Source organism: Leucopleurus acutus, assembly GCF_964270905.1.
Source record: "Leucopleurus acutus genome assembly, chromosome: 12".
Lineage (NCBI taxonomy): Eukaryota > Metazoa > Chordata > Mammalia > Artiodactyla > Delphinidae > Leucopleurus > Leucopleurus acutus.
In genome coordinates, this window is record NC_139154.1 from 59,502,347 (window position 1) to 59,517,910 (window position 15,564).

Here is a 15,564-nt window from a genome sequence, read left to right on the forward strand (position 1 = left end):
TCACGTTCTGGAGAGTGCAGGCATCCAGGGGTGGCACAGGCCAGCAGAAGCTGTTGGGCTCAGCCCTGGAGCAGTTCCCCCACCTTTCTTCTCACTCATCTCCACCAAGCGGGGCTCGCCAATCTCAAGGAGGAAGGTCTTGTTTTTCTCATACTCCTCATCATCAATTACCTTGACTGATATTGTTTTGCTGAAACAGAGAAGAATAGAAATTGACGAACAAGGGGAATAGGAAATAGGAGAGAAGGAACACAGAGAAGAGGAAAGCAAGGTTAACGAGTGGCACTTCCAGACAAACGGCCACTGAGAAACTTCTGGACCGTGAGACTGTCCTTCCAGAATGGGTGTGGGATGGGTCTGAGAGAGTGGAAAGGTCACCCAATGCACAGCTGCCCTGCCCAGGACCACAGAATTGTTTCAGCCAAAATACAGCATTCATACTACTACTAGGTTTATCATCGTCATGGGAAGCAGAAAAACATAGATCACAATAATAAGAAAAGAAAAATAGATTTATTTAGTAAATGCCTTAACCACAGGATTGTCTGAGCTGTGCTCTGGAATTCAACCCTTTGAAACAAATCAGTAAACCACATCAAAATATGAACAGAGGTTATATCTGAGTAACAGGCATAAGGGTCATTTTTGGGGGCCTTCATTCTGCTTTACTGTATTTCCAAACATAACATTTTTACCATAACATTTTATTAAAATAATAAATGCATAAGAGCATCACAAAATAAAATAAAAGTCTTTTATCTTACCCCACCCAATGTCCTAGACTCAAACTCTTTTTCAGGTGAGTCAGATTTTCCACCTAGATCACAAGGGGAAGTTGTTCATGTTTTGTTTGTCTTTCTAAAGATGGAAGCCTCCTGAGGTGGGGGTGGGGAGTCATGATGTTCTAGTTATTTTCTTCCCTCCCAAAGCTGACCTTCAACTTTGACAAAATACACTCTACCCTACTTTCAAACTCCACCGATACACCAAGGCATTTCATTAAGAATTCTTCCTGTAATCCATCCTTTAGAGCTTCTTGCCTTATCCTGTGGTTGTGATTGACAGGTAGGGAGGAAAAATGCAAATATTATGCAAATCTCAACTCCCCACAAGACCTGATGACTCTGAAAAGAAATTTAATGTTACCTTCTAATTAATGAGGGCTTAATCACTTCATGTATTACAACTTATTCAGAGCCCCCAAACACTTGTTTGTCCTTGAAAATATTCTTTTTGTTCAGTACCATTGGCCAAGAACATTTCTGACTAAAGGTTTTTTGTTTTTTTTTTTTTTTGCAGTACCTGGGCCTCTCACTGTTGTGGCCTCTCCCGTTGCGAGCACAGGCTCCGGACGTGCAGGCTCAGCGGCCATGGCTCACGGGTCCAGCCGCTCCGCGGCATGTGGGATCCTCCCCAACCAGGGCACGAACCCGCGTCCCCTGCATCGGCAGGTGGACTCTCAACCACTGCGCCACCAGGGAAGCCCTGACTAAAGGTTTTAAAACAATGACTTCATAAAGACACACAGCTTTAATGTCATGGACATTATTTAGTTTTGGTGGAATTTTCTAGGTCTTCTGGAAGGAAATTAGTCTATAACCTCTTTTTTTCAATATTGATCAAAGCCCTCAAGTTTCATTTAGACCTATGCAAGCCAAAGAGCACCAGTCTTCTTTTCTTGTATGAAGGAGAATAAAGGTAGAAGTTGCTTTTGATTCTCTGAATTTCCCAGCCCCTAATGCTAAGTGAGATCAAATGATTGCTTCTGATTTTGGGGAGCCTCATAACCTCCTCGCTGCTCCTCAGCTAAAGAACATCCCCCATAGCGCTCACATCCCCATTTCTCACTACTAAGGAGTTGGAGCGCATGACGGTGCCTTTCTATCTCAGCTCTGTCCTCAAAGGCCAGATGAGTAGCTGTCAATGACTAAAGCAATAATCATTTTTTAAGAGCAATTAGATACTTACAAAACTACCAACAGTACGACAAAAGTCCAACCACATGTGTATAGTGAACAGTTCCTGTCTAACTTCTAGAACTATTTTTCTGGAATTCACCCATTTACTTTATATATACATATATATATAAGTACCCTGGTGTAGTCAGGGCAGGCTGTATATATACGTACAGCCTGCCCTGACTACACCAGGATATCTGATCATTCCTCCATATCCAAGGAACACAAAATGTTAGAGAAAGCGCAAGAAGATGTAAGAAATGATATGTGTGTTTTTAATTTCAGAACTGAAATTGATGTTATAAGTGAGACCAAATTTACTCTTCAGAAACCTGCCAAACGTCTACCCTCTTTGTCATGCAACTTATGTGTTTTAGGTATTAATTTCCATCTTACTGCCTTGTAATCATAAATTATACTTGTACCTCTCTGCTAAAGTCACCAGCATAATATGACCACGAGTGGGAAAACATTGGTGGGCATTAGAAGGGCCCTGCTATCGTCTTCTGGCCCCAGTGGCCCCAAATTCATAATCAAGGCACTTCATGGTAGGGTACATGTTGCAATGCTCTTGCATATATTACTTGAAAACATTTGACTTATCTTTTTCCATCTTGTACTTCCAATCTATCTCACATCTCATATTTTATTAGATTGTAGAAATAGATGGTTGTAGTAGTCTTGCTAATAGGACAAGCATTTGTTTAGGAAAGGCTCCCAGTTTCATTCCCAAAGGGCAACATGACCACTTATTCACAAATAAATAGAAAAACCCAAATAACATAGTGTTTCTTATCCTTGGTGAATTTAATCTGCTATTGCTATGATAGGTTTATTTTCTACACTCTGAGTAGCTGATGAACGTGAGAAATATAGGGTCCCACCCAATTTGTTTGTATAATAAAATAAGCACATAAAATTTATCAGTAGACTATCGCTATTCACTGGGATCATAATCCTTCGAAAACGTTTCAGTACTGGATAACTATGACACTGGAAATTCAACTTACGAAGGGAAAGGAAACAGTACCTCCGTAGGTACTTGGCAAAGATGCCTAAAATGAATGGGATTTGCATAATGGCATATTATTTCAAAATCATTAGTAATACAATCAGTAGTGCCCTTGACAGGAGGAGCCATTAAATTATATATTGAGTTTGCTTCTCTTGCACAGTAAAGCTATTAATAGGAAACTTGATTATTAAAGGACAATTCAGTCAATTTAAAGAGGCAAGATAAAGTCAATCATTATGAATTAGCCCTCTGAATCAAGAGGCAAAAATCAGAAGGGACTGGTAATGTTCACTTTTTGCTTCAGAACAGAACTATTCCTACCCTCAACAAAGGTGGAGAGGGTGAAATTAACCTATATAAATTTTAAAGGATCATATCCTTGCGATGTCTTTTGCTCACTTTCCAGAGCCTAACTAATACAGGAAAGGGACTGTCATTGCTTCTGCCATCACTGGGGATGTTACAGGAGATGGCGTTTATCTGGTGAAGAACCCAGTTCCACTAGCTTGATAATCAGCAGAAGTATACCTCTCTGTTCGTCACAGTTCTGCAGTGGAAATTATATCTCAAGGACTGAAGGGATCTTAAAGGTCCTCCAGTTTGCCCCCCATTGCCACACCGATTCCCACATTCACAGGGCTTTTGCACTGTCCCAAAGACTCCCTCTCTCTGAGAACACAGATTCATGTTGTGTTGTACTTTGCTTCCATTTACCAATGGGAAGCAGTCAGATAGCTGTTGTTCTTTCTTTTTTTTTAACTGAAGTATAGTTAATTTACAATGTTGTGTTAGTTTCAAGTGTACAGCAAAGTGATTCAGTTATACATATATATATTCCTTTTCGGATCCTTATATATATATGTGTGTGTATATATACATATATATATAAACATGTTCTTTTTCAGATTCTTTTCCATTATAGGTTATTACAAGATATTGAGTATAGTTCCCTGTGCAATACAGTAGCGTTGTTATTTCTTTAAATTAACAGGTTAACCAAAACAAGATTGGAATAGTCAGGCAGACCCAGCCCTTCATCTAACAACAACCCCTGCACTATTATTACACTGATAAGGAACAGATAGGAAACTGTGTCATGCAATTTTCAGCTACCGTAATTATGATGAAGAAGGTAAGGAGAATTTCTCACTTGATCTTTTTTACATCACTTTAAAGTTGAAGAGTATACTACAACAATTATGTTTCCTAGAAACTAGCAACGGGTTACAAATCTCATGATAACATGAAAACATTAAATAATTTGTCAGGATGGCCAAAATTTTTATGGATATACATTTTGGATCCACTTCTAGGAAAAGAAAAAGCATTTGGTTAAGAAAGATCAATTTATTTAGTGGAAAAATACAGGTTGTTCCTTTTGATTTTTGCAGTGCCTTTCCTTTGATGGTACTAAGCCCACATCTATACTTTATTTCCAAGTCTCTCTCTTATCTGATGGGTCTCAAAGGACCAAACATCTTCAAACATTCTAGTAAGGAGTTCTTATATCAGGTGGCGACTCAGGTAAACTGTGAGAAAGAAGAGAAAGACATGGTGTTACTAGTGGGAGCTAAAAAAGAAAATCTCTTCAAAAATACATTCTAATCTCTCATTACTAAGCCAAAGTCCTATCAGTCTCTTCAAATTTCAGCCTCAATTAGTCCTTCTGTGGTTTCTTTTCCCTAAGACCGCTCTTGATATTGGGAGATGTGAGGAAAAGAGGTGGAGGATGAAAAAGAAGAGACTCTTTCTAAGTCCTCATAAAATAAAAGAGATTTTAGTGAGGATTTCACACCTGTAGATGCTACAATGTCTCTTTTAAAATTTATTTGATTTTTAAGATTTAGCCTCTTTTTAGGCGTACTCAGGGGTCAATGGACTGATGGGCATTTTGCATTTTTTAGTTCGCCGATCAATCTTCAGAGCAGCCCTGGAAGCGACTTCTACAACTTGTACAATTCAGAGGAAACAATGACTCAGAGAAGTTAAGTAACTTCCAAGGTCACGGAGCGAGACTCCTGTAACTGGCTCCAAAGACCAACATCTTTCAATTATGTGACCCACGCAGTCCTTATTCATTCAGCTGTGCAGTAGTTTTATGACCACTTTAAAAGATCTGGATCATTATTTTGAAGTAATATACAGGTTTATTGTTTAATCTTTATGTTAACAAAGACCACCTGGATGAGCAACGATAGATTTTCAATTCTATTTTTAAAAGGAGTGCAGCACATATTACATTCAATGACGGCTGTCATGAAAAGGCAAATCCTTGAGGCGATAAAGGTCCTGTTAGGATTAACTGCAAAGCACCACGAACACACGAGGGCTCCCCAACTCTGAGGAATACGAGCAACCGACCAGCAGCCTTGGCTTCACCTGAAGGCTTGTCAGAAACGCGGGATCTCAGGGCCCACCCCAGACCCACCAAATTGCATCTGCATTTTATCAAGATCCCCAGATGATGCGGATGCAAGCAAAAGTTTGAGAAGCGCTGATCTAGACAGGATAAAGGGTTCTTCTATTACAGATAATAAATGAAGAGGCTGGTGGTAATTGGGCTCATGTTTTGGAACTGTCTGCATATTTGAATCATGTGTGCAGCTTTGAAAACTCTAAATGCCTGGGCTCGGCACACTCCGGATCAGTGAGATGAATGTCTCTGGTTCTGGGGCCTCGGCACGAATACAGTTCTACAAAGTTTTTCAAGGGATTCTAATAATGTGGCTGGGAGCTGGCTAATGGAGAATCAGCATGTCTGGCCAGACGTTTAGAAGAATGTATTAAATAAGGAATAGGTGGCATTGTGAGGAAGTAAGGGGCAAAGCTAAATTTTAGATCTAATTAGTTATCTAGGCTGAAGCATGGGAGAGACATTTAACTTTGTCCTTCGCTGGTGTTCTTTTCTGGATTATAGAGAGCACATAAAGTTGTCGTTTTCTCCTCTCAGGAAATGCTGGTCTCCACAAGCAAACTTAATAGTTACAGATGAGAAAACACCTTTAGCCTCTGGGCAGCAGAGTGATTTCCTTCTCAGAGAGAGAAGAATTCTGGTGCTAGGTTTTTAGACAACAGAGGTTCTATTTGGAGAACAGAATAACTAAGGGTTTCATTTGCCACAGAAGACAGTAATTAATGTCTTATATTCTTTCTCTCAGAGAGCCTCTGAGCCATGTCAGTCAAAGGCCATGTCTGTGGAACTGGAAACTTTCCACCTGGAAGCCACCACATTCAGACTCAAGAAAGAAGTGACCCAGGACCGACCACATCTGAAGGGAAAATATCTGGCAATTTCTCTGATCATAGAGTGATGTCATCAGGTAAGGCAAGTTTGAAATTGAATCCCCAGTACACCTGATGTTAAAAGCTTCAGGATAAACTCCTCTTACTCAAAAGAGACAAATAAACCAACTTAAAATGCGCAAAGGATCTGAACAGACTTTTCTCCATAGAAAGTAAACCAACGGCCAATAAGTACATGAGATGCTCAGCATCAGTTGTCATCAGGGAAATGCAAATCAAAACCACAATGAGACGCCACTTCACCCCCACCAAGATAGCTATAATCAGAAAAACAGATAACAGTATGTGCTATATGGAGAATGTAGAGGAACTGGAACTCTCTTACATTGCTGGTGGAAATGTTAAATGGTATAGAGGCTTTGGAAAAGTCTGGCAGTTCCTCAGAAGTTTAAAAATCAGGTTACCATATGACCCAGCAATTCCACTTCTAGGTGGAACTCAAGAGATTTAAAAACATATGTCTACACAAAAACTTAACATGAATGTTTACAGTGGCATTACTGATGATAGCCCAAAGCTGGAAACAACCTAAATGTCTGTCAGCTGATGAATGGATAATCAAAATGTGATACCTCCACATAATGGAATATTATTCAGCAATAAAAAGGAATGAAATTCTGATACAGGCTACTAAAAAGTAGCGTTACTATGTCACCCCCAAACATACTGCTTTGGTATATTGATTATTTTGAGCTGGGGGTATGTAAAAATAGCAAATGCAGGGAGACGCTGTCTCTGAACTTCTCCCATCTGCCTAAAGACAGATGTTCCAAAAGGAACTCAAATGTCATAAACTCCCTCCCTGAGAATTTCATCAACCAGGGAAAGTGACTCTTATCACAGGAGAGGAGACTAGAAGTAGACACCAGGCAAACGTTGTCACAAACTGTCCTATCTCCCATCTTTTCTTCTAAGGGTCCATTCATCTCTCCTAAAAATCATGTACTCTCCCCTAAGAAGCCAATATCCTCTCTCCCCGAGTCCTATTAAGACAGTATTCAAGCTTACATTTAAGCCACCTCAGAGAATGACTCATTTTTCCCTGGGTATCTCCCATGTACACATGTTAACAAACGTGTTTGTTTTTCTCTTGTTAATCTGTCTTTTATTACATGGTCTCGGCCAAGAATTCTAAAGAGTAGAGGGAAAATTATTCTTCCTCCCCTGCACTTTGACACGGATGAACCTTGAAAACATTATGCTAAAGTGAAAGAAGCCAGACACAACTGTTCAGACCTTGTATGATTCTATTTATATGAAACGTCCAGAATAGACAAATCCGTAGAGACAGGAAGTAAATTAGTGGTTGCCTAGGGCTGGGGATTGGGGAATAAATGGGGGTGACTGCTCATGGGCATGGGATTTCGTTTGGGGGTGATGGAAATATTCTAAAATCGATTATAGCAATGGTTGCACAATTCTGAGACTCTAATAAAACCCACTGAATTGCGTATCTTAAATGGGTGAATTCTCTGGTATGTGAATTATATCTCAATAAAGCTGTTATTACAAAACACAACAGCAATGACAAACAAACTTCAGGATAAAATCGTAGTCTAGAAAAAGCCGTTTCCTTGGGTAAGAAAAGAATGTTTGGGGTGAATTTTCAGTTAGAAGTTTCAAATTTTGTTAGTACTGCCAAACAGAAAACTGGGGTGCTGCATGGCCCTGAGACAGTGAAAACCATTTGCATCAAAGCTAGTGCCCTTGCTGTGACGGCTAGCTCCGCCACCCCTCAATCCCTCCCTCTCCCCAGGCAGAACACTCACTGCCTCCTTCAGGATCAAGGGCTGTTGATGTCGTGCTTTGACAGGCTAAGCATTTCTGGTGGATGTTACCTCAGGCCTGGCTTCCTTGGCAGGTTTCTTTTTCCCAGAGTACAAAGTCTTATGAAAAAATCAGAAGCAGCACTTCCTTCATGGCATTCATTTAAAAGGAAAGGAAAGGACTCTAATCGTGGGTTATGCCTGCTGCCCTTGCAAAGCAAACAGTTCTCTTCACACCACCTAGGGCATTATCCAGTGCTCTTTTCGGCATTGATTTCTCTCTACCAACAAGGAAAGATATGCTTGCTATGCGTTGCCTTTGTATCGCTTGGCTTAAATTCCTGGCCCATTTTAAGCTTTTTTTTTCCCTTCAAAAATTGACTTTGTGGGCCTCCCTGGTGGCGCAGTGGTTGCGAGTCCGCCTGCCGATGCAGGGGACACAGGTTCGTGCCCAGGTCCGGGAAGATCCCTCATGCCGCGGAGCGGCTGGGCCCGTGAGCCATGGCCGCTGAGCCTGCGCGTGCGGAGCCTGTGCTCCGCAACGGGAGAGGCCACAACAGTGAGAGGCCCACGTACCGCAAAAAAAAAAAAAAAAAAAAAATTGACTTTTGGTGAGTTGCTTGGTGATTAGGGAAAGAAAGGGGCAGTCAGAGAAGACCGACACATATATTCTCAACATTTTCCATAAGTGACCCCAAACAATTCCCCCCCAATTAACATTTTAAATAGGATAAGAACAGACTGCTTTTCATATTATTTCTAATAATACTTTTACATCCTTTTCAGATTATTGGTGAGGAACTCTTGGCATGACTTCACTTGGGAGTTTGTTTAAGGTTCCATTCTAAGATGGTCATAGAAGAGGGACTAGATCATGACTTAAATCTACTGTTTCCTTCATTGAACTGTCCAGGGCACCAAACTAGGACTCCAATTACCCTGGATTTGTATCTTGACTCTGTCACTTTCTAGCTGAGATATGCGGGCCAGTTCTGGCATCTTTCTAGACCTTAGTGTTATCATCTATCAAATGTGGATAAGGAAACTCACTTCGCAGTGACTATAATCTTCACAGTGTCGTGATGATCAGATAATGGGTGTCATCATTCAACAACTGTGGATAATAAAACTTCACACGTGCTTGCAAAGGTCAAATAATATAATGCACGCAAAACCATTCTGCAAAGGACTATAAGATGTTAGGAAGAGTTGTTATTAGTTGAAAAGGAGTGGTTTACTTTATAGTTTTTACTTGCTCCTTCACCCAGTCACCCAAAGGGGCAGCTGGCAGGTGAGAGGTGGAGGTCAGAAAATACTCAATGGAGTAATGGGCAATACCCTCAAATTCACTCTCAGATGTAGCTTGGGACCACATCTCACATAAGGGACTTTCCAGGTGCAGATGCAAAACGCATAAGAAGCACTGGCATATATCCGGAGAAAATTCTATCTCGAAAAGATACATGCACCCCAATATTTATAGCAGCACTATTTACAATAGCCAAGACATGGTAGCAACCTAAATGTCCATTGACAGATGAATGGATAAGGAAGATGTATATACAATGGAATATTACTCAGTAATAGAAAAGAATGAAATATTGCCGTTTGCAACAACATGGGTGGACCTGGAGAATATCATACTAAGTGAAGTAAGTCAGACAGAGACAAATATCATGGGATATCACTTATATGTGGAATGTAAGATATGATACAAATGAACTTATTTATAAAACAGAAACAGACTCACAGATATAGGAAACAAATTTATGGTTACCAAAGGGGAAAAGAGGGGAGGTATAAATTAGGAGTTTGGGATTAGAAGATTCAAACTACTATATATAAAATAAACAACAAGGTTCTACTGTGTAGCACAGGGAACTATATTCAATATCTTGTAATACACTATAATGGAAAAGAATCTGGAAAAGAATACATATATATATATATATAAAACTGAATCACTTTGCTGTATACCAGAAACGAACACAACTTTCCAAATCGGCTACAATTAAATAAAGAGAAATACTGGTTAGCTTCCCAGTCCCAGCCCTGACAGGTGTCCACTCACCACATTAGCTGGATACACAAAGGGGACAGAAGTTGTACTTTTCCTGGAGCTCCTGGTATGAAGCAGAGCCTGACAAATCCGGATGGTACTATTCTTTAATTTAAATAGACTCCGAAGATGAGAGTTGCTAAAGGAGCTGAATCAAAGTAATTCTCCAGGAGGACTTGTCATCCGTGCACTGATCTCTTTGCATTATCAAGTGGTAACTGAAATCATTGCTTCAAGCAGAGCAAGGAGCAGGGACAGCTAAAATCCTGCTGTTCTCTGGGGCATACCAGAGGGCAGTGTCACAGAGACTGGAGTAGGGATTTTCCAGCAGAACCTTGCTCTATTTTATTTCCCTCTGCTCGCTTTTGAATCTGAATGGCAACCAATTCATTTGTTCAAATGCAAAATAGGAACAAGTGTAATTCTTTTTCGATCTCTCTTTAGCAATCAATTGTCAGCTTTAGAGCTACCTTCCCATCCTTAGAAGACATGCTGGTTGACCACTTGAAAGAGACACTGCAGAGATCCTAGAGTTATTGTTCCAATAAGTAATATGCTGGGAACTCTGGCAGCCAACACCCTCCCCAAAAGGTTCTATCCTATGATGGTATGCTAATATGGAAATCACAAGAGTAAAGTTTGCTAAGAGAAAATGATATGGATGTATTTTAAAATGTCCATAATGTTGTGATGTATAAAATGTATACCTTACCATTGCTTTATTTCCCTGCAGCTAATATATACTTCAGTCTTAAGAAGGCTAAATTAATAAGGATCCCGGGTTTGTTACCTACATGTGCATGCTGAGACGATTTGTCCATTTAGTGAAAAACAAAGTGGATCAAGCATTGGGCACCATGTTGAAATACATCCAAATGGATCTTAGTCTTATTGTTTAATAAGACTGACATTGTGCAAGTTCCACGAGAGAGGCCCTTTTGACAAAATGATGGAGGATTCTCACCAACTTTTAAACTGATTCCTTAATTTGTTAGGATTGTTTGTAATCTGAGATCTTCACTGTATTCCTTAAAGGGAACAAAAAAGGTCAAATTCTCTAGAAAAAGTTGTTTTAACACATTTCTCAAGGTTGAGGATAACGTTAGGAGTACATTGGGGCACTGAGTATCTTTTCTACAAACTGAACACATAAAACATTTTAGTTCAGTTTTAGAAACTTCTGTTAAATCCTCAATTTGCCACTGCCCTTTATAAGAATTTGAAATTAGATGAAATTGTTGCTGTTGAATTTCAAAGAAACAGTTGGTTTTCCATGCTTTTCAAAAGCTCTCTTCATCTTGAACATTTTCAACATTCCTGGGTTGTCATTAGACTCTCTCCAGAGATTACTTATACCTTTGGTCCTTCCTCCTTTGTCAAGATTCTTTGTTCAAAGTAAAGAGTTTCCCTGGAAAGCAATGGAAAGATTTCACTCTTAGAACATTATAGGACAGCAGCTAGAATATGCTGAAAGCATCTCTATCCAAAAGAGGCCAGCTTTAAAAATAGAACACCAAGAAATAAAGCTGGGCTTTCTTAAGGTTTTTAATTCATATCCTCTTTCTCTTTTCCTTCCTTCCCTCCCTTTCTCCAAAGCCACAAAATATTCAATGGCAAATCCATCTCTCTCTGCATGCATTTGTATGAAATATTCTGAAAGACAGGATGCCAGGAATTTTCTTGAACATAACTAAATAAATCAATAATTAATGAATTGATGCTGATTTTTATATCTCACATTTCTATTCCATGTCTAATATTTTATTGGTATTCTACATTAGATTAAGCAATCAGTTCTTATGTCTTCATACTATTGTAGGGGTTCAGAGTGAGCCTCCCCACTGTTGCATGAGGATTACTTTCAGCTAAAGGCAATCAAGACCCTGTGGATTCAAGAGAAACTACTGTCCCTCCATTAACTACCTAGAAGAAATTAAATTGGCGATTTTTCCCAGAAAAAGAGTATGACCAGAGATAAATTTTATCTAAGTGGCGTTACGTGTGTGGCAGGGCAAACATCTAATTACCAAACATCTGTTCTTCTCCTTACAGTCCTATGAATGACCCTCCTGACCTTGGAAGCCCCGGGTCCAGCTCCTATTCCTTAATTCAGGATGGCATTTATCTCATTTAACCCTTCTGCTTCGGAACCTCTCATGTATACGGGATCTCTGACCCTCTCATGCATGTTGGGTTCCTGTATGTATGAAATTAAATTTAATTTTCTCCTGTCAATCTGTCTCCTGTCAATTTAATTCTTAGACGAGCCAGAAGAACCTAGAAGGGTAGAGGAAAATTTTTATTCTCCCTGACACTATCTATTCTATAAATATGTTTGGATTTTAATTTTGTATTTCACAGTGGAGGCCTATGGTTTACAGAAAAAAAAAAAAATTTACTTACCCAGTGGGTATAAGGTTGGAAAGACAGATTGGGTTCAGGTTTCTTTATCCTGAAGGTGTTATGAAGAAAGCTCTCCAGGAAGTCTATTAAGCTATTCCAATGTTAATTTACTTCCATAAATAACAGAATTATTAAGACTAATCAGATCCCTGTAACCATGACCCTGGCTCTGAGTGGTTCCACAATACTGGTGGGGAAAAATGACCTCCTAAAATGCCGTCTTAGGAAAGGGACTCAGGTTGCAAAATTCTTATTCTGTCATTTACTATATGAACCTGTATGAGTTACTTCCTCTTCCTAAGGCTCCTGCACTGTAAACGGGTTATAAAAATGGTATTTCTCTCTGACTGCTGCAAATAAATCGTGATAACATATATAAGGTGCTTAACACAGAGCCTGGCATATATTAAGTGCTAAATGAATATCCACTAGGTCTACTATGACCACGAGCAATATTGTGTTAAGAGCTGAGACTCTTGGGATTGAACTGCCTGTAAGTCGTGCAAATGAATTAATCTATGCCTTAGTTTCCTCATCAGTAAAAATAAAATAATTACATCTATATCATGAGGTTGTTCAGGGGATTATATGGGAAAACAGAACAGGACATGGCACACGGGAAGCACTCAATCAGTAGTGGTTATCATAATTACTGTTACAGAATGCAAGGAAGAAAGGGACTAGGGACTAAAGCATTTCAGTAAAGCTACTATCAAGGGGTAGGTTAGTAGAAATCAATACCACAGATTTTTTTAACATCAAATTTTCAGTGTATATCTTTGGCATTTGCTTTCCCTGATAACCCAGGCAAAACTTGATTCTGACCCTATTCATGTGAAACATCATAAATTGGCAGAATGAACAAGTTAGTATTAGCCAGTCTGTACTTCATGGGCTCTTCTTCACTAAATACAATGCAAGTAATGTAAATTGCTTTCAGATCATTTTTGTGTTATTTTTCTAAAAGTGTTTTTCCTGCTTGTTAACATCATACTTATTCACCGTTGAGAATCTGACAAATGCAGAAATGAAGCAAAAGAAATAATAATCACCCATAAGCCTGCCACTAGCGATTACCATTTAACATTTCAAAATGTTCGCGTTTAGCTTTTAAAATACACAATTGCATCATTTGGACCACACTGTGTGTGTATGTATGTGTGGGCGTGTATGTACGTGTGGGTGTGTATGTATGTGTGGGTGTGTATAAATAAAATTTGGTGTCATGATTTTTCACTTCATGTTATATTTTGGACACTTCCCATGACATAAAAAAGTATAAAAACTCTCCTTTAAAATGGCACAAGATGTTCTAGGAAATGTCTTCACAATAATGTAATTAACTATATTTTTTACAGTTATATGTGATAATGAATTATAATAGTAATGGATTGTGGGCCATTCATTTTTTTCTCTCTACTGTCCCTATCGAAACAAACTGATCTATATTTTAGTAAGGGTGTGGGGAATAACTAAAACACACCAAAAATACTATGAACTTTCGGTGCTTTCTTATGGATGAGCTACTGGGATTAGGTCTCTTAGAGCTGAATGTTTATTTTCCCTACAATCCTCCTTACATGCTTAGGCCCTATCCTGGACTCCTAACCTAGATGGTAACTGCCTTCTTCTAGTTCTTCTATTGGTCTTTATAGAAGTTCTTGTCTGAATTCTGCCCTATGGAAAATGTATACATCCATTTTTAAAAGGAGAACTTCTCTCCTTGGTCATTCCTAACCTTTTAGCCAGTTTTGTTGAAAAAATTTTCAAGTATCACCTGCCAATGTTGTTTCCCTAGAAGGCCATTCTGGCTACCTTGCTAAGCTTCCACTGATTATGTAACACATAGTTCCTCATGCTAAATCACTCACAAAAACCAATGATTAGTGTCCTTCTACTAATCACCCATTCCCAGGTCTGTCATCAAAATAGCATCAGTCATTTTCCATTCAAATTCAGCCCCTGCCCTCCCAAACGCTCCACTCTCCAGTCTAGAAGAGTCTCTCAATCCCTGGTCGTAGAAATCTGCTGGTTCATCTCTCTTTATACAGATGAGCAAACTGAAACTCACTGAAATTAGCCCACACCTCAAAGCTGGTGGATGCCGGAATCAGGATTAAAACTCCTCTTCAGACTCTAAATCCACGTCTGGTATTTGTTTCCTCTGCAATTACCCTAGTGTTTTTCTTCTTGGGTGTTGCTGAAATCCATTTCACCACTCTTCATAGAAAACTTTTCCTTTCCCATCTCTTTTTTTTTGAGTTTTTGTTTTTGTTTTTTTTTGCGGTACGCGGGCCTCTCACTGTTGTGGCCTCTCCCGTTGCGGAGCACAGGCTCCGGACCTGCAGGCTCAGCGGCCATGGCTCACGGGCCCAGCCGCTCCGTGGCGTGTGGGATCTTCCCGGACCGGGGCACGAACACGCGTCCCCTGTGCATCGGCAGGCGGATTCTCAACCACTGCGCCACCAGGGAAGCCCTCCCATCTCTTTTTAATGAAGTAAAAACTGATGCTGATAACAGAAGGAGATGCATGACTTTCTTTGTTAACTCATTGCGTTTTCATCGTTGCCCATCTTGCTGACGGATGCTTTATAAATTAAACAGCCCATACGATGGAAACACAGACTTTCTTTAGTGAGGATGGCCAAACAGAGTCATGACCTGGTGAGTCTCTGACATGAAAACAATCTACAACATCCACAGAAACACTAAATAAAGAATAAATAAAAGCTGACCCACAGTCTTATTTGTATCCCAAGTCTTCTGGGCACCATGTTTAGCAGTTATCCATCTTTGCATTTTTCTCTCTTTCCTTCCTTCTTCAACCAGAGCCATGGTGTGTCCCTATCAACCACTAGATAAGGAACCTGACAATCTATCTGTACTGAGATGAGAATGGTGGATAATTGTGTGTATGTTTTTCGTTTACAATGTACTTCTAATTTTAAAGAGACCCCGTTTGCTTAATTCAAAGGGAGTAATTATGGAAGGAAATAGCTTTGCAGCCATGTGGCAAGGCTGTAAGTGCTCCGACCAGTGTGCGTCTATGTGGTGAAATAT

The 15,564-nt window shown here is 39.6% G+C and overlaps 1 protein-coding gene across 6 annotated transcripts in view; it reads right to left on the reverse strand.

Moving 5' to 3' along the window:
• The window catches only part of SLC8A1 (solute carrier family 8 member A1), a gene marked incomplete at both ends in the record, with an annotated part of 323,580 nt that overhangs the window by 81,504 nt on the left and 226,512 nt on the right, over nucleotides 1-15,564 (reverse strand). For 4 of the 6 annotated variants that reach the window (XM_082851866.1, XM_082851864.1, XM_082851868.1 and 1 more), the window contains one exon: nucleotides 84-190. The exons of the other annotated variants lie outside the window; for them this stretch is intronic. In XM_082851866.1, the coding sequence (XP_082707992.1) occupies nucleotides 84-190 (107 nt within the window). The remainder of the gene's footprint in view (nucleotides 1-83; nucleotides 191-15,564) is intronic. 6 annotated transcript variants of the gene reach the window in all.